The 26137-nt window shown below is 36.5% G+C and overlaps 2 protein-coding genes and 1 pseudogene across 6 annotated transcripts; 1 reads left to right on the plus strand and 2 right to left on the minus strand.

Moving 5' to 3' along the window:
- Positions 1–1294: 1294 nt before the first annotated feature.
- Positions 1295–8245, minus strand: LOC107758514 (bifunctional polynucleotide phosphatase/kinase-like). The gene is made up of 18 exons (XM_016576267.1): positions 8151–8245; positions 7623–7770; positions 7470–7516; positions 7063–7326; positions 5566–5838; positions 5391–5470; positions 5250–5307; positions 5028–5135; positions 4363–4434; positions 4166–4214; positions 3769–3839; positions 3428–3520; positions 2707–2803; positions 2559–2620; positions 2294–2403; positions 2122–2209; positions 1877–1944; positions 1295–1750 (listed from the first exon to the last, which is right to left on the minus strand). The coding sequence occupies exons 2-18, from the start codon at positions 7747–7749 to the stop codon at positions 1630–1632; spliced, it is 1788 nt and encodes a 595-aa protein (XP_016431753.1). The 5' UTR covers positions 7750–7770; positions 8151–8245; the 3' UTR covers positions 1295–1629.
- zgc:162193 (TRPM8 channel-associated factor homolog) lies at positions 7268–13501 on the plus strand. Of its 5 annotated transcripts, none has more exons than XM_016576231.1 (8): positions 7268–7344; positions 9459–10208; positions 10295–11286; positions 11377–11471; positions 11610–11823; positions 11921–12160; positions 12299–12636; positions 12770–13501. In XM_016576231.1, the coding sequence occupies exons 2-8, from the start codon at positions 9592–9594 to the stop codon at positions 13010–13012; spliced, it is 2739 nt and encodes a 912-aa protein (XP_016431717.1). In that variant the 5' UTR covers positions 7268–7344; positions 9459–9591; the 3' UTR covers positions 13013–13501. The 5 variants fall into 5 exon arrangements, with proteins under 5 accessions (XP_016431717.1, XP_016431710.1, XP_016431740.1 ...); XM_016576224.1 differs by lacking the exon at positions 7268–7344 and adding an exon at positions 7711–7790; XM_016576254.1 differs by lacking the exon at positions 7268–7344 and adding an exon at positions 7711–7790 and having other exon boundaries at positions 12299–12583; positions 12770–12898.
- A 9-nt stretch (positions 13502–13510) lies between these two features.
- Positions 13511–25768, minus strand: LOC107758761 (uncharacterized; annotated as a pseudogene).
- Positions 25769–26137: the final 369 nt, after the last annotated feature.

Raw genomic sequence — 26137 nt, forward strand, 5'->3', positions numbered from 1 at the left:
GTCAGATTTTAAGGAAAAGTTAAAAACTCATTTGTTTTCTCTGGCTTTTAATGTATTATAGATGTATTAACTTAATCTCTTTATACTGTTTTGCTCTGTTTTGTTTTGAATGTTGTTTTATATGTGTCTATATGTAAAGCACTTTGGTCAACTTCAAGTTGTTTTAAATCGTGCTCTAGAAATAAATTGACATTGACATTATGGCATTGTAGGAAATTCCCTGCATGTTTTGATGGACTTGCTGACTCTGCCATTTAGTAAAATCATAAAGGCCATTTGGGTTAAGTCATGGCATTGTATATGAGGACTTTATGGTGTCATTAGATCTCATTATGATCATTCAATTTCTGCCTGAGGTTATAATTATATTATATGGCAACTATTCCGTTATGTCTCGTTAGATGAGGGGGCAATAATCTTGTACAAGGAAAATCATCAGTCTAAATAGAAAATTAAACTAGTGCAAACTTACTTTATGACTAGATTTTCAGCCATAAAGTTATTAGACACAATAAACTTTACAGTTAGTAGTATAACACAAGTTATGCAATGAAAACACGATGAGGGCAATGTGCACCATATGCATAAGTGCATAATACTGAAAAGGACAGCATAAATAACTAGGCTTTTATGCTATATGTTTCAAATGTTATGAATACATTAACCTTATTTGTATTATGTATTGTTTTAAAATGTAACAGTGACTTTTAGGGCATTGTTCAAAGCTCAAATAGTTGTACTGCAATATGCAAAATTATTGCCAAGATACAGCCTCATTCAATAACAATAAACATACTTATCAGCCTGCCCCATCTAGAGTTTCATGCCAGATCTTGGCATTTTCTAGTGTAAAAGTTGCAGACAAATTGTCAAAAATTGTCATTACCTGCACCTGCTAGGTTTGTATGTAATTGACAATTTATTGAATGATTTTGATCTTACAATGAAGGAGACGTTTGTGTCAGTTTATGAACTGCTGTATTACACCACATTCCACTTAATGTGAACTCATGCCTGATGATGTCTCGTCATAATTACTCAATAATGTTTAAGAAACTTTGCAATAGGGAAAAACTGATAAGGACCTATAAATTGCCACACTTCGTAACTTTTTCAAGTTCACTTTTTGTGTGCCTATCACCAAAGAAAGAAAGCATTAAGCTGGGACTCCAGAAATAAAGCAAACAAGCACAACATTCAAAATATGATCCTATAAATCTGAGCCTATAAATTTAACCTATAAAGTCTTATTTTACAGACAAGAAAACCAAAGAACGCTGGAAAATATTGACATTGTTAATTGTATTTATTCAGTCTGACACAATCTGAAACAAGCAATTGTTTCCTCAATTTATGAAACCTGTTTAATAAGTCAGTCTTCATAACAGCAGGTCAATTTTAGCAGCTATGAATAAGTTTCCCCAACAACACATTTAAAAAGCAACAAATTAAAGACAGGTGTAAACCTAAGTGGATGAGACAGTATAACACACATTTAAATAAGTGTTGTATTGTCAATTGTTCTAGAATTCTTCTGATTTCCTCTTATTGCAAGGTAAAAAGACTAAACGAATTGTCAATTTTAGTCGGTAGGCCTTTTTTCTTTATCTTTTTTGCTCAACTTCACGCTTAGCCCTCAGAGAACTGCCTGAAGAGGAACTCTGATCTTTTTTCACTGAAACTCGGCACAAAATTAATCTGCAGGATTTCAGAGAAGCCCTCAGACAAACTGGGTGCCACAAACTTTTTCCTACAGAGAACAAGAAAGACAGTCAGAAACCAATGGACTTGTGTGAGTTAAACAAGAAAGATGGTGATTTCCCAGCAAAAATATCTGGTTCAATAGAAAAAGCTTAGCTTGCTGCTGTCGACTCACTTGTAGCTGTGAATCACCATGTCATTGACAGGAACATGCTTGATGGCAGAAGGAAACATCTCACGAAACTAAAACCAGCAAAAAACAAATCAGATCAATTCCTAACTGTGTATTTTGATGTTAAAATTGGTTCAGAATACAGATTTTCCATGCAAGAAGTTTAACAAAGTGTAACATTATATAGACTTTAATATTTAATGTACATATTGCACACTGTGAAATAACTGCAGTGAAGACCCAAATACCCTGTTGTTGTGCTTTGCTTGTTCCAGACTCGCTGTGAAGTTGAAACACCTGCAGGGAACTCCAGCGCTTTGACTGACATCTATATATCTGTGGAGAAAATCATTGATGGTGCTGTTTTAGTCAAAAAGACAAAGATACATTTAAAAAAATTTTGGAAGTAGAGGTAGGCACCTTTTTCTAGACTCAGGGTCAGGGTTAGTGTTGTCCACTGCAACGCGTCGGCCTTCCTTTAGAGCGCGTTCACAGGCTGAAACGCACTGCTGCCAGGAGCCAAGTATGTCCTAGAGTTCATGTGCACAGACAGTTAAAACAAATCATTATACACATTTAAGATGTTTTCCTCCAAAGCTTCTAAACCAGATACACTTAATATCCAGCTCTTGGAGATCTACTTCTTGTGTCTGGGTTCTCAGTTGTGGTAGATAACATAACGTACCCTGTTCACATACGCGTAGCCCTGTGGAATGATGTGTGTCTGGAAGAACGTAGATTTGCCTGCTGCAAAATAAAAAAAAGGGGATATGTCACTAAAAAAACTTGGAAGGCTGTCACCTGGAAGGAGAAAAACTGAAAAAAACGCTTACATCCAGGAAATCCCACTGCTACAATGACTTCCTGCTTGGTGGATGTGAGGGAGGCATCTGGAGGATCGTAAAGATGTCTTTTAGAATCTAATTTCCTCTGGACAAGGAGATAAAAACACACAAAAAAGTATTACAGATGCTTGGTGCACTACTGTTCAAAAGTCTGAGGTTGCCAAGACTTTTTGTTTTAATGTTTTTGAAAGAAGTCTCACCAAGTCTGCATTTATTTAATAAAAAAAAACAGTAAAACTAGAAATATTGTTCAGTATTATTACATTTTAAAATAACTGTTTTTCTAATTTAATATATTTTAAATGGTAATTTACTCCTGCGATGACAAAACTGAATTTTCAGTTCAGTGTCAAATGATCCTTCAGAAATCATTCTAATATGCAGATTTGCTGCTCAAGAAATATTTCTTGTAAATAAATCAATATTGAAAATAGTTGCGCTGCTTAATAATTTTGTGGAGACCATGACGTTTTTTTAGGATTTTCTGTTGAATAGAAAGTTCAAAAGAACAACATTTATTTGAAATATACATTTTTGTAACATTAGAAATGTCTTTACTGTTACTTGTGATCAATTTAATGCATCTTTGCTGAATAAAAGCATTAATTTCTTTAGAAAAATAAATAAATAAAAACGTTGACGTCAAACTTTTAAAAGGAAGTGTAAAGGTATAAAACATGTAAGTGAAAAAAAAAGACCAATTGTTTACAGGATCCAATTCTGGCAAGTTGAACTGAGCGGGCTTCCAGCCCAAGAAGTATTCCTCTGGTGTGTGAAACTGAAGACCAATGTTGAGGGCAAACTGTAGAGAGAGTGAAGAAAAATAGCAGATGAAAAATATATGTATTTTGTCATAAGCCTGTAAAACTTTTCTTTTTTGTTGTACCAAAATGGAGCAAGAAAGCACTACCATGCCCCCTTGTGGTTAAAACAGAGTAAAGGTATTGCACATGATTTACATAAATACAAATGAATATAAAATCATTAACTCTCACTGACAGCAAGTCATTCTGTATAACTTGCAATGAAGACTGCAGTTAATTTGATTACCAGTCTGTCACTGCAGGAGAAGTCTTTCTTCTTTTTTCCTGGTGCCCAGTTAGCGGGACGTCCTGCTGCATCTGTACACAAGAGAAAACCCTGACTGAGCATAGAAATCTGGCATGTTATGGGCCATTTTGCACCATGTGCGGTAAATTTGTTATTAAAACAAGGTTTTTGACTACATATTCTTTTAGTATTAATATAAAAAAGTAAAAAAAATTTAAAAAAAATTGGTTGAAGATTCAGTGCTAGTCAATAGATTAAGAATCTTTGAAAAAATAAATAATAATAACTATAAAAAGCTGCCAAAATAATCATTTTTAGCATCAATAATTTTACGTCAAATCTCAAATGTCTCAAGAATGCTAATCACAACCACTTGAAAGAACCTGACTGAGCTCACCTCCTACATAGAAGCTCTGTGACACATCTACAGTCACTCCTCCATTCGCCTGCAAAAACACAACAATGCCTTCATATACACAGGACACTCTAGCCAAACCTGCTGCTTGCTGTACGTAATGTAAAACAAATCATACAACTCAATTATGCAATTCCTTTAATATACAAATCCTACAAATAACCACAAGAGTGATTCACCTTCTCACACAGATGTTCCCACATCCCAATAACAGGCTTCCTGTATATACCAGGGGCTGTGGAAGCAAATACCTAAAAAATAATAATAATAATAATGCATTCACATTCATAAAGATGTAAGTTTGAGAAATTTAATCTACACAAAATTGCACCACCGTTTAAAAGTTTGGGGTCAGTAAAATTTAGTTTTTGGAAAGAAATAATACTTTTGTTCAGCAAGAACGCATTAAATGAATCAAAAGAGGCAGTAAGGACATTAATATTGTTACCCAAAAAAAAAATATTATTATTATTTTTTTTTTTTTAATGCTGTTCCCTTTCTGTTCACCAACGAATCCTGGAAAAACATGGTTTCCACATGGTTTCCATAAAAATGTTATGCAGTTTTCAACACTGATTAATAATTTTTTGAGCAGCATATTAGAATGATTTCTGAAGGATCATGTGATACTGAAGACTGGAGTAATGGCAGTTAAAAATTCAGCTTTGCATCACAGAAATAAATTACAATTTGAAATATATTCAAACAGAAAACACTTATTTTACATTATAATAAATGCTACCTTGGTGAGCTTAAAAGACGTCCTTCAAAATCATTTTAGAAATCTTACCAACCCCAAATGTATAAACAGTACTGCATGTAAAATAGTCAACGTGTCATTCACCTGGATGGGCAACTGCAGTGTCTGTAGAATATCCTCAACCTTTGACTTAAACACCTCCGGTCTGAGCTTGCCTCTAGAAATACCCATCTGATTGGTGAAAAACACCACCTAAAAAGAGACAAATACAATGAAGGTGCTTGTGCTACTAAAGCAAAAACAGCTATACAAGTATTAATGCTGCAAATTCAGTTCAACATAAAATAATAGCAGATTAAAAAGCACCTTGTATCCTTTCTTCAAAAGACTGGCCAGTCTGGGCTGAATCTCTGGGAAGAGAATCCTAAACAAAAGTAAAGGGAAAAAAAATCACATGAGACGCAACAAATAGCTGCAGTGTATAGCAAGTTCTTCAACAAGATTCACCTCCAGTCATCTGGACTTGTGGGAAATACTTTTCCAGACTTTGTAGTGATAATGCAGCCGTCGATGTCGAACCCTGCAATCTGAATCAGAAATTAAAGCATAAAATATCATAGAAGCATAATGGTGTTACTGATAAAATACTAAAAATATGCAGTTCCTGTAAGAAATGTCTTACTTTGGAGCTATCTGGAACCCCTGCTGCAGTGAACAGCAGAAGGCTGCCGATTTGTTGCCAGTGACTTTGAGAACAAGTGGAAGATGGAACAGTGGCTTTGACTGATGGTGAGTCCAGCTTATCACACTCTTTCTGTGCAAGTGCTTGTAACTGCTTAAGCTTTTCTTCAGCTGAGGTCTCATCATCTTCATCTTCATCATCATCATCATCACCACCACACCCTCGTTTCGTGGGAGGGACATCATTCTCTGGGCTGTGAGGTCGTTTTGTCGCCTAAGAGTCAAGCAGTGTTATTTTAGTATTTTTTATATATATATAATTGTGTAGTATTTATTAACATTTTGAATTAAATTTTTATATTTTCAGGTTTCAGTTAATTTAAGTTTGATTAATTCTGTCATGTGCTTTTGTCATTTTTATTATTTAATACAGATTTTTATTAAGCTTTAATTTAAATTTCAGTTTTAGTTCAGTAATTTTTATACTTCAACCTAAACATAGATTATATCAGCTTGTTGCCAAGGCAATATTTCTAATGTAAAACTCACCAAATATTTATATTGTGTTTTATTTCAATTAACTAAAAGTAGTTTGACAATAATTGGTTAAACAAAGGTTTTATTAAAAAAGTATTAATTTTCCACTATTAATACGTTTACAATTCATACATTTATATATTTAGAAACTCCTAAACGTTTAAGTTATTTATTCTTCAGTACTGTTTCTATCCAATGTTTCTTGCCTTCTACATAAACCATAGCTGTGTTGATCTCTTCAAAACACATATAAAAACTACTGTGTTCCTAAAGCATAAATTCAATCATATTGTTATAAGCACTTCCACAAAAAATAAATAACTGCAGTAATACACCCACACAATGACACCTATAAAAATTCAGAGAGAATAAAAATATATATGAAGTTTATTTGCACAAACAGATCACTCTGTTTTTATTAATTTTCATAAATCATGTTTTTATTGTGTTATCATGTTGTTATTGTGTTTTATTGTATTAGTTAGCTGTATTTTTTAGTTATTATTATTTAATCAAAACAACCCAACTGCAGTTTGATTGATATTAATTGGAATGCAGGATTTAAAAAAAAAAATATAATACATAAAGTTTATCTATTATCATCAAACTCTACTTAACTTATAAAAATGGAGCCAAAAATGTTGATGTAGAAGAAATGTGTTTACAAGTTCAATTTGGAAAGGTGACCTAACAAAGGGGGAAAAAATCTAAATCATGTGGCTTAAACAGCATATTATTGTTTTATTCTGATTAATAGAATGTTCAGAAGAACAGCATTTATTTAAAATAGAAATGTTTTGTCATTTTTGGTAATCTCTTTACTGTTGCTTTTAATAAACTGAATGCATTCTTGCAGAATAAATGTATTAATTATTAACCCCAAACTTCTGAACACTAGTGTAAAATTATTTTAAATAGTTTCCCAAACAGTTCCATTAGTCTAGACTCTAGATCTTGATACCTTTTTAGGGGATTTAGAAAAATAATCCTGGATGCTCCTTTTGGGGCCTGACCCATCATTTGAGTTTTTCTGTCTGTCTGTGCTTTCATTTGCTGCTTTTCCTTTCTTCTGAGGAGAGGAGGACTTTTCATTTGAATTCCCAACAAATTCCACAGTAAACGGGTGGGACTGATTGACCAAATGCAGTGTGCAACCAGCTGTCAAACATCCAGACTCGCCACGTCCCAAACACTGACCATCCAGGGAAGAAGGGTTGGGCCCCAGCTGTGGAAACATAGGATGGTTTGTACTCTATTATGCTTTTGTATATTTAAGTATTAGAAAATGCTTTCAAAACACTGCTGTTAATAAAATTGACTCTCTCAGTAAACTGTAACATACAACGTTGTCGTTTTGCTTTGTTTTACCTGCGTAACCAGAACTTCCTGTTTCGCATAGTTGGCCACAAGTTTGACTGTCAAGAAGAGACGCACTTCCGTTATTCTTTATGAACAGAATCAAACGCGACACGTACAACGTTTGCATTACTAGGATGGGTGTGATGTGATCTAAAAACCCACCCTGATGCCTTGAGCACTTCTTGTCTGTGATTCTGGTTTCAGGGCCTCGACCTAACATTAAAGCTCGACCATCTTCCAGCTCCACCCGAGCTCCATTCACACTTACTAGTGTGCACTGCATCTCCATTCGCAGAAGACAACAACTGGACTACAGGAGGAGAAGTTACAGTAAGAAATATAGTACAATTCAGATTCAAATAGCCTGACTAAATGCTAAGTTACCATGCTTCCGTACATTTGCTATATGAGCTAATTACGAATATTTAAGCAAATAACTTAACTGACTCGTAACGTAACTCATTAGCTCTCTACGTTAACTTAGTTTTAATACGTCCTTTAGTGTTTCTTTTATAAAGATAATGAACTCAGTCGGACTTTGAAACCGGAGGGCTCATAATATAGGCTCAAACTATCTCTAAGTTACAACCTGCGCAGTCTGCGTGTATCTACAGACTCCGTCAAAATTATATTTCAATCAAACCACCATGATTTTACTAAAACGAAATACAAAATCTAAACAGCGCTTACCAGTTTAAAACTTTACATTGATTAACTTCTTGTGGTTCAGTTGTTGTACACGCTTTTCTGGTCCGACACGTAAATATCTCCGAAGTGGAACAGCGACATCCATTGTTTGGTTCTCATGTCATTGGAAGTCACCCTCGTCATTCGTTACTGTGGTTTCTGCCATGCCACAGTTAATGTAGTTATTAATTTACTACTGTAAAACTGTGATCTTAATAAGTCACTACCAGCGGAAAACTACATGCAGGCAGACAGACAGACAGACAGACAGACAGTACAAAGTGTACAGACAAAATAATTGTATGTCTATTCAGTTTTTGTTTATGTCTGTTAGATGACAAATCTCCAGTTTACATAAGTATTATCATGCGATAGGACATTCTGCTAATAATTATGTCTTGGTAAACATAGTTTATTTACGCTGCATAATGCAGTATAGTTTAGTTTAAACTGCCATATGTTTTTGTCTCAAAGCTATGGAGCCCCGCACATAACATCCAGAAGAAAAAAATGGATATCGTGGCCATGAATCAAGATTACATTCTCACAACTTCATGGCCACATTTTATTCATTCATTCCATTGTTTTAGTTAAATCATTGCCATTTTGTACTAATTCGTTCCTCTGACTAGACAGATGCATAGTTTAAAGCTAAAAGAGTCTTTGTCTATCACACAATATGCAGCTGTCTGTGAAATAATACTATGATTCCACAAACTACTGCTACTGCTGACTGGTTCTCACTATTGACAGCTGGCATTGACTCCTCTAGACCTTTAATCAGGGCAAAAGTTATGCATTATATAAGAGATCTAAACAGCTTTAAAAATGTCAAATACTGTAGAGGGAGTGGTCGATGGTGGTTTCTGGACGAACAAACAAAATAGAAAAGGTGTATTTATGGGCGTGCTCGTTGGGTGTGCTCTTAAATAGGTGAGCTATAGTCATATCCACAAACACATTCTCACAGTAGTTACACATAGCTAAGCGAGAAAGTCATCTGAACAGTTTTGTTTCTCCAGATGAAGGTGAGTGTGTACATAATGAATGCTCTATTTAGAATAAAGTATGAAAAAATTATGAGACACCAAGTTTCAATTGTGCGATATGAAGTTACAATTTTTACATATGTAGTCTAGTCATAATTGAGAAAGGATACATTTTGAAATTGTGATTTGAATCATTTCAGATTTTTGTATAATATGTTAAGAAATGTAATTCATGAAAAACCTCTTTACAGTTGCACAATTTTTTTTGTTTATAAATTTATGCAACTTGATTTTTTTTCTCCCTTTTTTTGTCTTTGTGTAGGACTGAACACCAGTCTGTATCAATTTACTTCACAAGCTCTGGTTGAACAAACCCAGTGCTCTTACCCTGTAAAACTGACTGTACACCGAGAGTGATTGTTTTGAACTGACTTGCTAAACAGAGCTAATCCACCATGGCATGTGAACAAGACTACTACACTATCATGTATGGGCTGCAAGAGCTTGATTTTGAAGGGAAAGCAGTGCCCAGTGATCTTGTACTAATAGGTGAACATGCCTTTCCACTTGCCATGAATCCAAGAGGTCAGGTGCTGATGGCTGCATCTCATTACGGTCAGGGACGTGTGGTGGTGTTGGGACATGAGCAATACCTAACACACTTCCCTGGCCTGATAGAGAATGCCCTTATGTGGCTCATGCCATGTACCGGTGATGCTGGCATTGTAGGGATTCAGAAGAGTTTACGTTCAGTAGCTGAAAACTTGAAATACTGCCCTATCAAGACAGAGCTAGGAGACTTTCGGAATGGATTAGCTATATATATCACAGATGCTTGCAGTGTTGAGAACTGTGCAAAGGATCTGATAGCTTTCATCAAAGCTGGGGGTGGCTTGATCATTGCTGGCCAGGCCTGGAGTTGGGCTGCTGCCCACCCGCAAGAAAACACTATAAGGAACTTCCCAGGAAACAAAGTGTGCAGTGTTGCAGGAATTTACTTCTCGGAACACCAAGGAGAAGTTGGCATCTTTCCTGTTCCAAGAAACATCCCTTCTAGTTGGCTTGCTGTATCGTAAGTTCAGCAGACATTCTTACTTTTTTACCCATTCTGTAAGAAAACAAACATTTCATCAGCTCTTTTCAATTGTTACTTTTCAGTATAGGCAAGGACTTTAAAGATGACCTACAGTTCCTGCTAGAAGGTGTGTCTGAGTTTGATGTCCAAGGTGGGGCTATAGCATCTGAGTTGATGGTGCACGGACCATTAGCATTTCCTATTGCAGTCACTCCAGCTGGAAAAGCATTCATTGCTGGTGCCTATTATGGACAAGGTCGCGTAATCCTGGTATCACATGAAGGCTTCATGGGACGGGAATCTCTGTCCACTTTCCTGATCAACGCTATCAAGTGGCTTGATGAGGGTCGCAAGGGTGTTATTGGGATTCTACCCAACCTAAAGGCAGCCCACACAGTACTGAGCAAATCTGGTTTAGATTGCCAGTTGACTGGTTTTAAAGAAGATCTAAGCGTCTATGTTTGCACTTCATACAGTGATGCCCAATGTGCAGAGATCCAAGAATTTGTTGCTGAAGGCGGTGGTCTTATGATTGGGGGTCATGCCTGGTATTGGGCCCAGACCCACTGCGGCTGCAATGTGATGACTGATTATCCAGGAAATCACATTCTTAATAAGATGGGATTGTGTCTCTTGGGCAGCACCTTGGGTGGAGGGTTATACAAAGCCCCAGAAATTGAGCATAGTTGTAAAGAGGGGTACCACTTTCGTAGCATGCTGCATCGGTTTGCTGAACATGTAAGCCTTGGGCAAGAATTGACTAATCAAGAACAGAGCTGCTTGAAACAGCTGGGCAACGACTGTGCCAGTTACCTTCGCATGCGATCTCATGACAGTGCCGCCTATACTTCAATGGTAGGTCTTCTTAGTGACATAGTGAAGGAGGTAGGTGTTCCACAAGTGTGTAGTAACTGCCCTGTTCAAAGTGCCAAAGACTACCTGATGCTCCATGTTGGGACTGAGGTATACAAGGTGTCACCCGATCCTGATGCCCTTCTTCCATACATCATTAAGGACAGACCTAACTTGCCAACTGTGTCTAATGCAAGAGTTCGGATCACTGCCAGCACTGGAGGTACGAAAGTTTTCCCATTAAATATTATTCCTTGTTTAAGTTTCAAAATACTTGAACACTATAAAATAAGAATGTAATTACTTGTTTCAGCTTGTGAAGAATGGATAAGCACAGGGTTATATCTTTCTCCTGGTATGAAGACGTACATAGCAGTACCTCCAGAGATCGTTGGGAAAAACTGGCAGGTGATGAATCAAGTCTACACATGTATCCAATCAAGGAATAGTTGCTGCATATAGTATACTTGTCATGATAGATGCAACTTTATTGCTCATAGGCTTCGAGAGCATGTTATTAACATGAGGGGATAACACTTTATGCAGGTGCAGCTTGGTTGCCAAACAGATAATATTGGTGGAGCAAACGTTCTGAAACGTGCTCCCGTGGTCCATGAGCGATTCCCTTTGGGCACAGAGATGGTCCAAGTCTGCAATCTATGGGGAGGGCTCATCTATCTAATAGCACCTCCTCAAAGCAAAGTGGATGGGGTGGAAATTGTCGTGCAGGTCTCAGTACAGGCTCCATACTTCAAGTCTGGTAAGAATTTTGAATTAGCATCACAGTGAGGTTTCGATTCAGAACATTTAACATTGTTTGGTAAAATTTTTCAACACAAACTTGTTTCCTCCCTTAGGAGAGACCAGTGTTACTGACTGGGTGGACAGGATCCGTCAGGCACCCGCCCCCTGGGCGGAGCTTGAGTTTGAGAACATCATCATAACATTAGAATCAGAATATATAAGGAATCTGGACCGCCCTGACGAGGTGGCTAAACTTTGGGACACCATAATGAGAAGCATAGCTGACCTGGCAGCAAGGCCTGCCAAGTTCCCCCGCAAGGAGCGGTTTGTTGCAGATGTTCAGATCTCTCATGGTTGGTGGTACTATTAAATACTCTCAGTATCTTTGTTAGAATAAAGAAGCATCACTATTACAACAGAATCATGCTATTAATATTAATTACACTCACACTGTCCTGGTGATAACACTGTTCCTCCTTTTCCCCTTGCAGGTTTCATGCATGCTGGATACCCTATCATGATGCACTCCACCTCTGCCCCAGCTCTAGTAAATGTACAGGGAGCCTATAAAAGTGGCATGTGGGGATCCATTCACGAGCTGGGTCATAACCAACAGCGTGGAGTTTGGGAGTTCCCTCCACACACCACTGAGTGCACTTGCAACCTGTGGTCAGTGTACATACATGAGGAAGTGCTGGGTTTAAATAGGTCAAATGCTCATCCAGCCATGACTCTAGAAAACCGTCAGGCTCGTACCAAGATGTATTGCAGTGGCGGTAAGGATTTAAAAAGCTGGAGTATGTGGACAGCACTCGAGACATACATGCAGGTGCGAACAGACTGCATAAAATTTAATATTTGTTTATATAATTATTATGAAAGATATAATTATGTAAATATAAAATAATATATTTATACCTATTTTTTCTAATCTTCTATCATCACATCAAATTTTTTTCCAGCTTCAGGAAAAATTTGGCTGGGATGCTTTCAGGAAAGTTTTTACTGCCTACCATGATATGAATGGAGTGCCAAATTGCAATGCAGGCAAGATGAATCTATATGCTGAGACCTTCTCCAAGGTGGTCAACATGAATCTTTGCCCTTTCTTCAAAGCGTGGGGTTGGCCCATCCAGCCCAGCACACAAGAGAAGATCTCTCATCTCCCTGAATGGAATGACCATCCTATGGTCCAGTATGCATAGGAACATCTCAGATAGCTTGTAAAATGTACAGTGCAAGTTTTAATGTAGCTAATGGGTAATATTAAGTATACAAATGATATATGCTTACCTGGAATGTCATGGAAATTAACATTTCTTATAAGTACATAGATGTGCAATTGATTCATGTCAGTGTAAAGTTATAAAATGTTCAGAGCACTTGATATTAACTAAAGGTGGCTATAGGCTAGTGGGCTAAGGTTAAACAGAATCAGAACATGCATGTAAAAAGCATGCATTTTACATGCACAACATATAGTATACTTTTCATAAATACTAAAAACTGTGTGCACTGCAATTAACAGTATGGCATGGTATTTTGTATTGGTGTATTTGCCTTTTTTATCCAAGAGAATAAACCATATATAGTATTTTAAAAGACTCTGAATGGTGCATAATGTTGATGTGACTTGAAAATACAGAATTAAGCCCTCTTGCTAATACTCAAGAGATTGAATAAATTCATGTGAATGTGTTAACCTAAGATTTGCATTGCCCGCTGAACAGCTCATTCACCGGTGCATCAGAAAATTGCTGAAGGAAGTCGACCATCTCATCTAAGGTGCGTTCTACAACAACATTCAGCTCCGTGTTTAGGGCAGTTGCAGCACCACTTAGGATGGGGCGGCCATTTTGATTGACGCAGCAGTAAGCGTTCCAAGATGTACTCTGGGATGTTGACTCTTTTGACACTGTTCTTGATGATCCAGTTGTTAGAGGAAGGAATTGCACCAACCAGTACATAAGCCTGATGACAGTTTGCATTGAACAAGCTGGTCAGTTTAGACTCATGTTTGTTCCAAGCGTTCTGATTCAGTGTTGGGTTTTGAGGCACCACATTGGTCCGGGTAAAGGTGGCATTACGACTTGGAACTAAAAGAGAGTGAAAAGGGGAAAAAAACATTAGAAAAAAATTCATTCACTTCTGAGGTGATTTAAGGATATTTTTACTTCAGGAAACCTCATTTTAAATCTATATTATCCCTAAGTGTCCACAGTACTAGCTTCTCACTTTGGCGATAAACGTAATAATGCTGAATGTCATCTGATCTATCTGAAACTATGACCTCAATCCCTAAAAATGTTAGCAGGAGTGAAGGCATAATGAAATACTTCATTAGCTGTTTACCTGCATGATGTCCATTGGGGTTCAAGTGTCCATGGTCAAATCCTGAGTTTGTGTACACTGTAAAACTTTTCGTTGTAAATTTACAGTAAAATACTGGCAGCTGGGTTGCCAGCCACATTCTGTATTTTTACAGGACTACTACTGTAAACAACATTTACAGTTCTGTACTGTAATTACCAAATACAGTATTATACTGTTATATAACTTATTTTTACAGTATTAGACTGTGTTATTTACAGGGAATACTGTAATTCCTGCTTTTCATTCCGTACTCTTAAATTTACAAAATTAAAAATATTATACTTTTTCATAACAGTAGTCACAACAGAAAAGACAAAACAACATTATCTGAGTTTTAAAACATTTATTTTTGAAGAAAAGACCAGAAAATTGCCTTATATGAACATATTGGCTGAAATGCCAGCTGTAGTTGTTTTTGTTTTTTTATATATAAAACATGTAAAATGCAATTAACAATTAGCAAGTAATTCACAATACAGTAATCTTATTTGTGACCCTGGACCACAACACCAGTCTTAAGTCGCTGGGGGATATTTGTAGCAATAGCCAAAAATACATTGTATAAGCAGTCTGTTTTTGAGGTTATCCGACACTACTGTGCAAAATATGACAGTTTTTGGTAGATTTGGTAGATTTTTGGTAGATGTTTTGGTAGAATTGGCATAATTTGGTAGGCGTTCTCTTTTTGCAATACCATGCAAATTTATCAAAACGCTCTTTAATGTAAATTAAATGTTTTTAATACACAGTTTTTATTTTCAGGTAAAATGGGACAGATAATCAGCAAACGATTTTGGTTTACGGTAAATATGCCCTGACTTTTAAAATAGCTAGAGGGAGCCTTGACAGCTAATTGAATCCAGAAAGCAGTCTGTTTGTGAGGTTATCCAACACCCTAGTAGGGTCAACTGTGCAAAACTGGACAGTTTTTGGTAAAATTGGTAGATTTTTGGTAGACTTTGCATAATTTGGTAGGTGGTTTTCTTTTTGCAATACCATGTAAATGTAAATGTATCAAAACAGCCTTTAATTAAAAAAATGATACATTTAGAGAGTTTTCAGGTAAAGTGGGACAGATCTTCAGCAAAAGATTGAGAGGGGGTTCAATCTTCAACTGGCTGGCAGGAGCCGCCACTGACAGGTCATGTGACCTGCCAGTGGCTGGTGGCAGCTGCCAGTCTGATTCTGGCAGCTGCCAGTGGCTGGTGGCAGCTGCCAGTCTGATTCTGGCAGGTCACGTGACCTGCCAGTGGCTGGCTGGCAGCTTCAGGCAGCCGCTGTAGATCTGCGAGTAGAACGCCTACCCTATCACTCTCCCTGCAAGGAAATACACTATTTTATTATGAATATATTTTTATGACTCTGTTTTTTTGGATGATTGACCTTTTAGGTTTTTTTCCCCAACTAAAGCAGTCAAATGAACGTGATCACGGCTGGTTGCTTACTGATGCTTTGTTGGACGCTCAACCAGCCAGCCTCTGCTGCCTCTCATTCCAAGGAAATCATTCTGATTTTATTTTTGTTATTTCTACATTGTTTTTGTAAACAACTTTGAGTCAATTAATATATTATTTGCGTTCATGTCCTCCTATAACAGTTTCCTCCAGTCAGACTTTTTAAGCTATGAGTATGCCTATGCGTTCCCCACCACTCCTGCTGCAAGGAAATGCATAATTTTATTATTGTGAATATGTTCTTTTGAATGTAATGAGGTTTAATTAGTAGTCTAATGGCCGTGATCCCGGTTGGTGGGTTACTGCCGCTTCCGTCCAGCCAGCTGCCAGTTTAACGACTCTTACTGCAATGAAATTCATTGTTTTATTATTATTAATGTATTCTTATGAATGTATTCTTTTATATCATAGGCGTATAAGGGAGGTTTATCCTGAATAAAGGAGACAAATGGCCGTAATCCCGACTGGTGGGTCTGACGCTTCTCTGGCCGCTCAGTCCAGCCAGTGGCAATTGAGCTCTAATTTTGACGCGTTCTCTACCACTCTAGCTGCAAGGAAATGCATTACTATTATTATTATTATAAATATATTCTCATTAATCTATTCTTTAAGATCATATACGGTTTAGGGGGTTTTATCCTGATTTAAGTGTTCAAATGATCGTGATCCCGACTGGTGGGTTGCCTACTCTTCAGTCTAGCCAGCTGCTATTGAGCTGCGAGTTTAACGCGTTCCATATGACTCTCACTACAATTTAATTCATTGTTTTATTATTATTAATGCATTCGTGTGAATCTATTATTTTATATGATTGGCGTTTAAGGAAGATTCATCCCGATTATAGCCGTCAAATTGCCGTGATCCCGACTGGTGGGTTACTGACGCTTCGCTGGCCGCTCATCCAGCCAGTCACTGTTAAACTTAAAGATTAACGCGTTCTACCACTCCCGTTGCAAGAAAATAAATTATTTTATTATTATGTATAGGCTATATTCATATGAATCTATCATTTTATATGATATACGTGTGGTATTACAGAGAGCAAATACTCCTATATTCTTGACTACGCCACTCCAATTTTATTTGGGTAGGAGATCCCAGGTCATATAAGGGGTTTTCCCCGCACAGCTATTCAAATAAAAGAATATCATTAAGACAGAATTACTATAGACGCAGTTTCGATTTTATTAATCAAGTAGTTTCACTTCCAAGCTGGCTAATTTTACTCATGCAAGATGGAGACACAAATAACTGCAAAGGATAATATCACTATCAAAGAAAATAATGAAATTAAAACCAAAATAATTGATTAATACAATAAACCAAAAAAACTAACGTCAATTCTCATACATAGCACCTCAAAGCATGAAATACAAAAAACCCACAGCACACATGTGAATGATGGTGAATATACTTCCTCCCTATATAGTTACAATGAGTAAGCTGCCAGTCATAGCCTAGTTGGCATGTAAAATAAATGGACCAAACGATAACCAATAGTCATGGGCCAAAAAGTAAAAGGAAACAAAAACAATTCACAGAAACAAAGAAAATACAACTTCAAGGCAGGGAAAACAGTGATCAATTGAGCTGGACCAAAACAACTCTTTGAGACTTTAGCTGATCACACACCATTTAAAGGGCTACAACCATCACCATATACTTCCATAGATCGTCAATGCTCCCGTGCAGTATGCTATGCTGCTCGTTCAGCGTCTGATACTCCTCCAGCCCAAGATAACCAACATGAGAATTTAAGACATCTAAAAATCACAGAGATTGTTCTTCCAGCAACAGACAACTACCTGCATGCCAAACAATTGAAACGCAACCCATCTACTGATCGGAAGTGCGTATTTAAAGGGAAATCCTGCATACCATCAAAGGTACAACAACACCTCCTAGTGGCTTGGCTACATACGTTTTAGGGAGGTTTATCCCGATTAAAGTGGTCAAATAACTGAGCCAGCCAGTTGAAGATTGAACCCCTACTGCTACATTGTTCACATCACATCACATTTGAATTGAGCGCGAAAGCAATCTATCCCACAATGCAATGCATTTACAGTATGATACTGTATTACAAATTTAGCGGGCTGAAAACAGAAAACTGCTTTATATTTACAGACATTCTGTAAAATATACAGCATGTTACTGTTTTATAAAAATACAGTATAATACTGTTAGAAAATACCTGTAAATTTACAGTAAAGTTTTACAGTGTAGTCTTCATTCAGAGCCTGTTTTCCTCCCAAATAGATGTCTGGGTTCTGCTGCGACAGCTTATACCCATCTTCCATTTCACTGGACCATGAAGGATTCACCAACTAGCAAAACATCATAGTCAGCAAAACAACAACATACAAATCTAAAAGTTAGCCCTTTATTTCTACAATATTGGAACTAGAATTTTGTTGTTGATGTTTTTAAACTCCAGTGAATATCTCTCTGGGTAATATTTTGTTGTATTATTATAATTTTATTTTACTATATTTTATTCTACTATTTTATTATATTTTAAAATCTGTGTATCGTTTTGGCTAAAAATGCAATTTTCACAGTTATTGCAAAGCATAGTTCACTGAACAACTTTTGTGACAAGCTGAAATCTGGCATTAAACACCCTTTTATCAGTTTTCAGCCGAATTTAAAGAGTAAAACGGAATTAAAACTATCACTAAAAAGACTATATATATATATATATATATATATATATATATTGTATTTGTTTTATTTATTGAGATATATATATATATATATATATATATATATATATTGTTGTTGTTTTTATTTATATTTACCTTAATTTTTACATTTATATTATATAGAGAGAGAGAGAGAGAGATAGACAGATAGATGTATATGTAGGTATAAAGACACAACCTGAATATACTGCAATTAAGTGACAAACAAATAAATATATAAACCCTTGAGCTAAATCCAGCATTAATTTCAGGTTTATGCTACTTAGTGCATGTCAAAATAGTGATTTTCTTTGGCTTTTTGTTCAGTAAAGCGGCAGGTTTTTGTTGGTTTATTAAGAAGTCTGTTAAGATCAGCTGCCATACTCTCATACTATTGTCCAAAACATATTTGCAAATTGTCGATATACACGTTATGTCTGAGTCATCTTTCCAGAGTTAACTAACACTAGATGGCAGAATAGTGACAGAATTCATGTGCCATTAGAACTCAGCAGGTCTCTGGGCCTCAGATTCCTACAGAATATATAAAAAGCAAGAAAAATAAGAACAGCTGTAGAATTGTATATTTTGTATTAAGATAAATACATATGCACAAATAATGCAGCAGAACACAAGACATTTTTGATTTAGAACTGAATGTTATGGACAGAATTCTGATTTTAGTGCAAACGGGTTTAAATTTTGGGGTTTGGTAAAAGTCAAGCTAGCATGGAAAGGACAGGCATATTGGAATTGTGTTTGGAAAAGGAAAGTGTACTTTACTTATTTTTTTTCCTTTTTTTAACTCTGGATTGAGACTAAATAATTAAAACAAAATTTAAAAAATGTGGCACAAATAGACCGATTACTGGTTAGTTAATTGTGTTTCTCCACAACAGGCAGGCAGAAGGTGCAAATATCTGTTTTACAATTCACTCTTCCAATTAAAAGCACAGCTTTACAGTACAGCGTGTCTGCTAGATTGCATGTCATTTATCAAGATGTAATGTTCTAGCTGTAGGAGAGAGAGAGAGAGAGAAAAATAGCCTTATTTTATCCCACAAACAGTTTTAAAATGGTTGCAGCCAGTCAGTTTTCTTGCACAAGCGGAGGAAGCATATGTTGACCAATTTGTTTGTAAGTATTAAAAGTGCTACACTTTTTCGACCTAAGGTCTGAAATTTAGTCAAGGCTATTTTGCACCAAGACATATGTTTCATTTTCACCGCTTTTATGTGCCTCTTAGAATTTAACAGGCCGTTTTTCACTGCTGTGCCTTAAAGACGTCTAGTTGCACACTCTCTTCGCATGTGAAATGAGTAACAGCTCTTTTCTGCACTTTTTCAAGGGCTGTGGGGTTTCTGTTAGGCCTGAGACAAGTTTGCAGTAATAGTATCGTTGAAAAACCTCTGTCTATTGCTTTGTGAAATATTCATAAAATTGGGGCTGCAACCCACGAGAATTTTTATAATTGATTAATGTAATGTCAATTAATCTGATAAAAGAAATCTAATAAATATTATTTAAAATAATAATCATTGCAATTTGATGGTTATGAAAACAAATAGTCAATGTATCTATGTATGCAAAAAAAAAAAAAGTTGATTGCTTACCATTTAACCCTGAAAAGTGCAAAACCATAAGGAGACATCAAATTAAATTATTGCTATTTTCCATCTTATTGGGACTCAAATAATACAATTTCATGATTTTTTTTTTCTTTCAAAACTTGACTCTTATATTTGAGCCATAGCCATATAAATAAATGTACATTTATAGCCATATGTCTAACCAAGTTATGTTCCAAATTTGAAGTTGATATCACAAAAATTGTGCTTCTTGTGAGATTTTATTTGGGCACTATACCAAAAATAAACACTAACTGTATTGATTTTTGATGCAGTTTTCTGTCACAAATTAATCAATTTCTGTCACAATATCACTTATATTACAAAACAGTCACCAATGGAACCTTGACTGTCAGACATTTTCAGCGATATGTGTTTTGTCAAGATCACAAAAAGATTTGATTTTCTAAAACACAAGCCACAAAATCACAGTCTGTTTTTATATCTTGATTTTTACCCCTAAAAGGGCAACATATCCCCTGAGATACAAACATTTAGAAACAGATTACAAAAAAATTTAAGCATTTAATTAACAAAATTTCAAAGTAAACCTAATAAGCTAATGCAGAACAATAGCTTAAACAGGTCATTCCCTTCCAACATGTATAAATATGTGAACTAGATCAACTTTTTATCGCCGGCGCACGTTTAATTCAAGTCATGTGAAGTTTAACCGAGATTCCTTGCTGGCAACGATCCTCTTTATACAAAATGGAAATAACTGCGTGATTTTCTAACGTGCAGATGAGGATACAACAGTATGTAGTAAACAGCAATATCTGTAAGAGTATCAAGTATAAAGTATATCCTCATGTTTAGTTTCATGTACTTTAAAAGTTCTCTTTACTCATTTTACAGATACGGTTTTTTTTTTCATAGAAGCATTAATTAGTACTGTAAATGGGATGTATTTGTGCACAGTGCACAGACTCGATTAATCGATAACCATATTCGTTGTTAATTATTTTCATTATAAATTAATTGTGAAATAAAAAAATGATCTACGCAATGTGCCTACAAGTTTTGTGAATAGAGGATAATAGTACTTTTTTTATGTACGTTTAACGTATTAATATGTACATGTAGGCTAAAATAAAGGCCCAACATTTAGGAGTAAATAAGGTACAAAGATATACCTTTTAGCTTTTATCGCCCCAGTGACAGTAGCCTACATTTTTCTGAGAGTGTAGGAGACTATAGTGCACTAATCATTTGACCTAATCATACTTTTATGGTACATTTGTCCCTTTTGAAGCTTGAAAGCTCCAGTTACTATTCATTGTAAATGGATGAAAAATAGCAACCAGTGCATTCGTCAAAATGAGTGTTTTCATTATTAGCTGAACTACTTTTGTAATTGTTCCAAAAGATCCAAATAAAATAGAATATTTGATTTAAAACACAACCAAAAAAAAGCCACATATATCCTCTGTTGCTGAATAGAGTTAAATTTTGTATTTCAGCGCTGCTTCACTGGAAACATCACAGAAGACCAAATCAGATAATGGTAAATTTTTTTATTTCCTGCTTGTCAAAATGGACAGAAATAAAAGAAAGGACATTCTTTAAAATGGATCACTGAGCAGCAGTCATCAGAGCCGCTCAGTTCCACGAGGAGCACCCATTTCAAGTTCAATGAAAACAAATGTACAACTCAGTCCTGAGTCAGAACACGCTTCTTTTCTCCATACGTCTGTTTTATTTTTCTATGGACAGTTACAAGAAAGGAAAACACTCACACGTCCTCTCGCACAAGAGTATCTTTTGTGTGTGTGTGTGTGTTTGTGGGGGAAAACTGCAAGCGAAAATCACAGCACAACAATACACAGGTAGAGAAGACCCTGCAAAATCAGCGAGACAGAATAAAGACAAAAAAGAGCACAGATCTCAACCGAAGCTGGACAGAGAGAGGACACAGTGGTCCATGTTGAAACGGATGTGTAGTTGCCCACCATTTTAACAATCTGGTTAAGCGTTGTGTACCCATAATCCCTCATCCCACATAATGCCACTTGTACTCTCACATTACTAAGAATACAATCACATCATTATGACTCCACCCCTCATCAATAAAGGCCTGCGGACTAAAACATATTTTCATACAAACCAATCACAGCCCTTCTTTTAGCTTGACAATCGTTTGAAAATATTACAGAACATGAAGGTTAGTTTCTATCCAAAAATCTCACCAAGGCAGACAAATCATAATATTTTTCCCCCTTAATACTGTTAAAAGTTAAATGTGTAATTTCTGCGGCACTGAATAGAACTGCAAAAATTGCAAAAAAGGTTTTCAAAACACTTTAACCAGCCCTTCCATCTGCCATTGGTCACACATACAGACAGCTCCGCCTCCAAACTCTTGCTATTGGTTGAGCCAGTGTTGCTATGCTGGGCTGCTCAAACAAACATAGCAATGTTTTGAAAACGCCACAGAGCCACAGTGTTTTGGCTTCAGGAACTGAGAGGGAAAGAATCAACACATTCCATGTGTAATTATTGTGTGTAATTGATATCAGCACATGCAAAATGTGTCTGTAATTTCATCTCGGGTGTAAATTGCTTTGATTTTATTATCAAAACTCTCTAATAGTGCCCTCATCCAATAAAATCACACAGACTGTGCAAAATAGTCATACGTACAAAAAAGAACAACGAGGGGTTGGCTGAACAGAGAAGTTGATATATCAAAATGCGAAATCAAGATTATTTCTACTGAAGACGAAACATTTCTACAACTCTTTTAAAAAGAATCGAAAAGATTGACATATCTGGCATCAGAGTTACCAATGGCGTAGTGCTCATTAAAACCATAAACTGGAAAATTATACAAAAATAGAAATAACCCAATAACATGGATTAATATTCCACTGACAGCATAGAAAAGGCTGTTTTCACATTTTGATGCATTACAGCACATAGAACATTTCACTTGAGTCTATAGCATGGACTGATTCTGGAAAGACAGAGCACTTATCTATTTACAGCAAACGTCTCGCAACGTAAAGCTCAAGGACTCGGTGTAGAGAAAATGGCAGGCAGTCTTTTCAGTTAGGCCACGGATAAGAGGGGACTTTGGGTTCAAAACAGTCACCTCAGCACAATCGCACACACGCACACACATGCTGCCGTCCCCGTAACACTCCTCTGGATTTAGCTTGACATTTTTTTCTTCTTTTAAGCAGGCTGCAGTAGCAAGTCTCAGAACACAAAGCAGACTTACAGATAGTAAAGAGCTCATTTTACAAAAGAGGCGCACAATTTTCTTGTCACAAAAAAGGAAAAATGCCCCTCCAAAGAGACCGAGGAAAAAAACAGAGTCTCCAAAGCTGGTCTTTAGTTTGTCCAGGAAATCAAAATCGATGGCATCTGAAATCATCAGAATGTCACAAACTCCTCCCCCTTTTTCAAAACACCCCGCCCACTGTAGTCTCCGCCCACTAGCATTCTGCCGGTTACAGGTTCAAGGTTCCACAAGAGTTTTAAAGCGCACATACATACAGACACAACTTCCCCAGAGAGGGTCACAAACACAAAAACATTATTGCAGATTAAGTGTGCTTTCTTCGATTTTTTGTCCTTAAATGATTTAAAAACGATACTATTACAACATGCAAGCAAGTCATCATAAAAAAAGAGAACAATCGAACATTTAACGCCCTGTTTTTAAAACAAGGACAGACGTTGCCCGATAAATATACACTCTTAGAAACACACCCTGGCTGAGAGGGAATTTTATGGTGGCTTGTTCAGAATAGGAAGAGAAGGTGGGGATCATGTTGGAAGAAAAATGATTGAAATCTGCTTTTCTTTCTTTTCTTTTTTCACACAGAGCAAATTTGACTCTGGTTGATAGACATGCACCTCAGACCTTCCTAATAAAGGGATCTATATCTATGAAAACAGTTTGCAGCATTAAGACTTCCCTAGAAGTGACTGATATTCTAGAATTTTCCAGAATCAATACAAGTTACGTTGATTCCCACAAAAAATCATTTCTACTGGTCCCCGTTTTCTTTTTAAAAAATGTGCAAGAATGAAGAGGCATATAATGGGGACAATTTTTGGAGAATTTAAAAGCACAAATGTAAAACTTACAATATTATAAAAACACTTACATTAATTTTGCAGTTAAAATGCCTGTTAAAACTCTCATCTTTTTTAGGGTTGTTTTATGCTGATGTTGTCATGGCAACAAAGTTACAAAATTGGACATACTAACTTCACAGAAAAGGTCAGTAAGTGTTTTTTCACACTGAAATCATGTTAACACATACTGTTTGTGTCTTCTGGCTATACTTCATTAACTGTTTTTAGTATTTTAACACAGTTTGCCATTGTAAGTGCCTCACTAGGTTTAAATGTGCTCAAGTAATCCATTTAAAAACTGACTGATGACTGATGGCTCAATCAGACTGAAAAGCCTTCATGTAAACAACTCCATCAATCGTACTGAAATGACATTAAGGCAGTGGCTTTCTCATACGCAGCAACTGGGCCTCACATATGTGCTGAATTTTTGTATGGAATATATATAATGCACATGTAAACAAATATGTGAATCGGATTGAAGCATTTAGGGTTCATATAAACAGATCTTCCATAATCTGAAATCAAGTAGATTCATTTTGAGTGACGAAATTTAGTGCTTGTGAACTGTAGAGGTCTGGGTGGGATGGATTGTTCAATCCTGCTCCCACAGAAATATGTTATATTTTGTCCTGTTAATGCCTACAACTTCACGTTTTGTCCCGCTCGTGTCCAAAAAAGCCCGCAGTAAGATGTCTACGCAGATTTTTCAGTCTCGTTCCAGTGTCATAGCCTATTTTTTCCAATTCCCACACACACAGCGCTCACAGATCTCAAGTGCCAGCCTTGTGTGTGTTGTTAATGTTGTTAATGTTAACAACTTGTTGCAATTGTCGCAGCAGGCAATGGAATTGTCGCATAAAAAAGAAAAACATTGAGAATATCCAAGCCTTCACCTGTAAATTGTTTATTTTTTGTTGTGCCTATTTCATAAAAACTAACAAAATTGATTAACTTGACATTTATATTTTACCCCACGAGTCATTTCTTTCTCCCGCTTTTCACGCACATATCTATGAAAGCTTATTTCTGCCACAAAATAAAAAATAAATGCAATTTTATTTAGCGTTTTGATTGCTACGAGCGGGTGTGGGCGGAACAATGTTTATATTTATGGAATCTTATTTCATCCATGGAATAAAAAAAATGTATCTCACAATTCAGACTTTTTTGAGTCAGAATTGCGGGATTGATGTGCGTCAGAACTGTGAGATATAAACTCGAAATTCTGAGAAAATAAAGACTGAGTTTTGAGATAAAAGTCATAATTATCTTTTTTTTTTTATATATATATAAGATTGCATTGAGTCCTGTAGATCCCAACCTCTACCTCACTCTAACTACGATTTTCAGATTTTTGAAGGAAAATAAGGGACCAGTATTGTGGTAATCAAAATTATTCCACAAAGGCTGTCGATTAACTTGTATCAAACCAGGAATATTCCTTTTAACGCAAACTATGCTAGTGATATATCACCTTTTTTTAAAAATTTTACTGTGATGTGTTGCAAGAACCAAAAGTTGTACCTTCAAGGGATATTAATTATTGAAGAATTCATTCATCTCTACAACAGAAGTCTAATTACAGCTAGAATAAGACCAAATTGAATGACTAAACATGATCTCATTACGTGCTGGTGTCTGCTCCTGAAGAATACACCGCGAAGAATCAATGGCACGCTGATACCATCTCTCACCCGAGCTAAACCAACCGAAAGCTGCGGTGAGATCATGTGGCACTCGTCTCTTTTGCAGTTGGTGCGTCATGTAATGATGTCACAGAGACTCCTCCCACTGACCCCCCCCCCCAGACTCGTGCAAAATGTCTCCTCAGCGACAAACCGTTTGGCACTACTTGTCTAACCACCATAAGATGGAGTCAAACAAGAAGAAGACCTCTCTGATCCATGAAGGAAAGAACTCTTTGGAGGGACTGTTGAGGAAAGGTCTGCTCGAGTCCCAACTGACATACAAAAATGTTAATCGCACCCTACGTTTTCCTTGCAGTCACCATGCAGGCAATGGGCAGATGAAACATGTTCTCTTCTGGTGGATGCTGGGGGAGTCTCTTTGGATCTGTGATGATGGGATAGAGTAGGATG

This window comes from Sinocyclocheilus rhinocerous, unplaced genomic scaffold (genome assembly GCF_001515625.1).
Source record: "Sinocyclocheilus rhinocerous isolate Xijiao unplaced genomic scaffold, SAMN03320098_v1.1 scaffold1393, whole genome shotgun sequence".
Classification (NCBI taxonomy): domain Eukaryota; kingdom Metazoa; phylum Chordata; class Actinopteri; order Cypriniformes; family Cyprinidae; genus Sinocyclocheilus; species Sinocyclocheilus rhinocerous.

What these genes read in the sequence shown, in the direction of transcription:
- zgc:162193 (XM_016576231.1), top strand. Translation starts at nt 9,592, where the DNA reads ATGGCATGTGAACAAGACTACTACACTATCATGTATGGGCTGCAAGAG. An exon ending in TCTAGTTGGCTTGCTGTATC is followed by an intron (nt 10,209 to 10,294) that starts GTAAGTTCAGCA and finishes GTTACTTTTCAG; the next exon opens with TATAGGCAAGGACTTTAAAG. An exon ending in TCGTTGGGAAAAACTGGCAG is followed by an intron (nt 11,472 to 11,609) that starts GTGATGAATCAA and finishes CACTTTATGCAG; the next exon opens with GTGCAGCTTGGTTGCCAAAC.
- LOC107758514 (XM_016576267.1), bottom strand. Translation starts at nt 7,749, where the DNA reads ATGGAGATGCAGTGCACACTAGTAAGTGTGAATGGAGCTCGGGTGGAG. An exon ending in GGGAACATCTGTGTGAGAAG is followed by an intron (nt 4,215 to 4,362) that starts GTGAATCACTCT and finishes GTGTTTTTGCAG; the next exon opens with GCGAATGGAGGAGTGACTGT. An exon ending in ATGGTGATTCACAGCTACAA is followed by an intron (nt 1,751 to 1,876) that starts GTGAGTCGACAG and finishes TGTTCTCTGTAG; the next exon opens with GAAAAAGTTTGTGGCACCCA.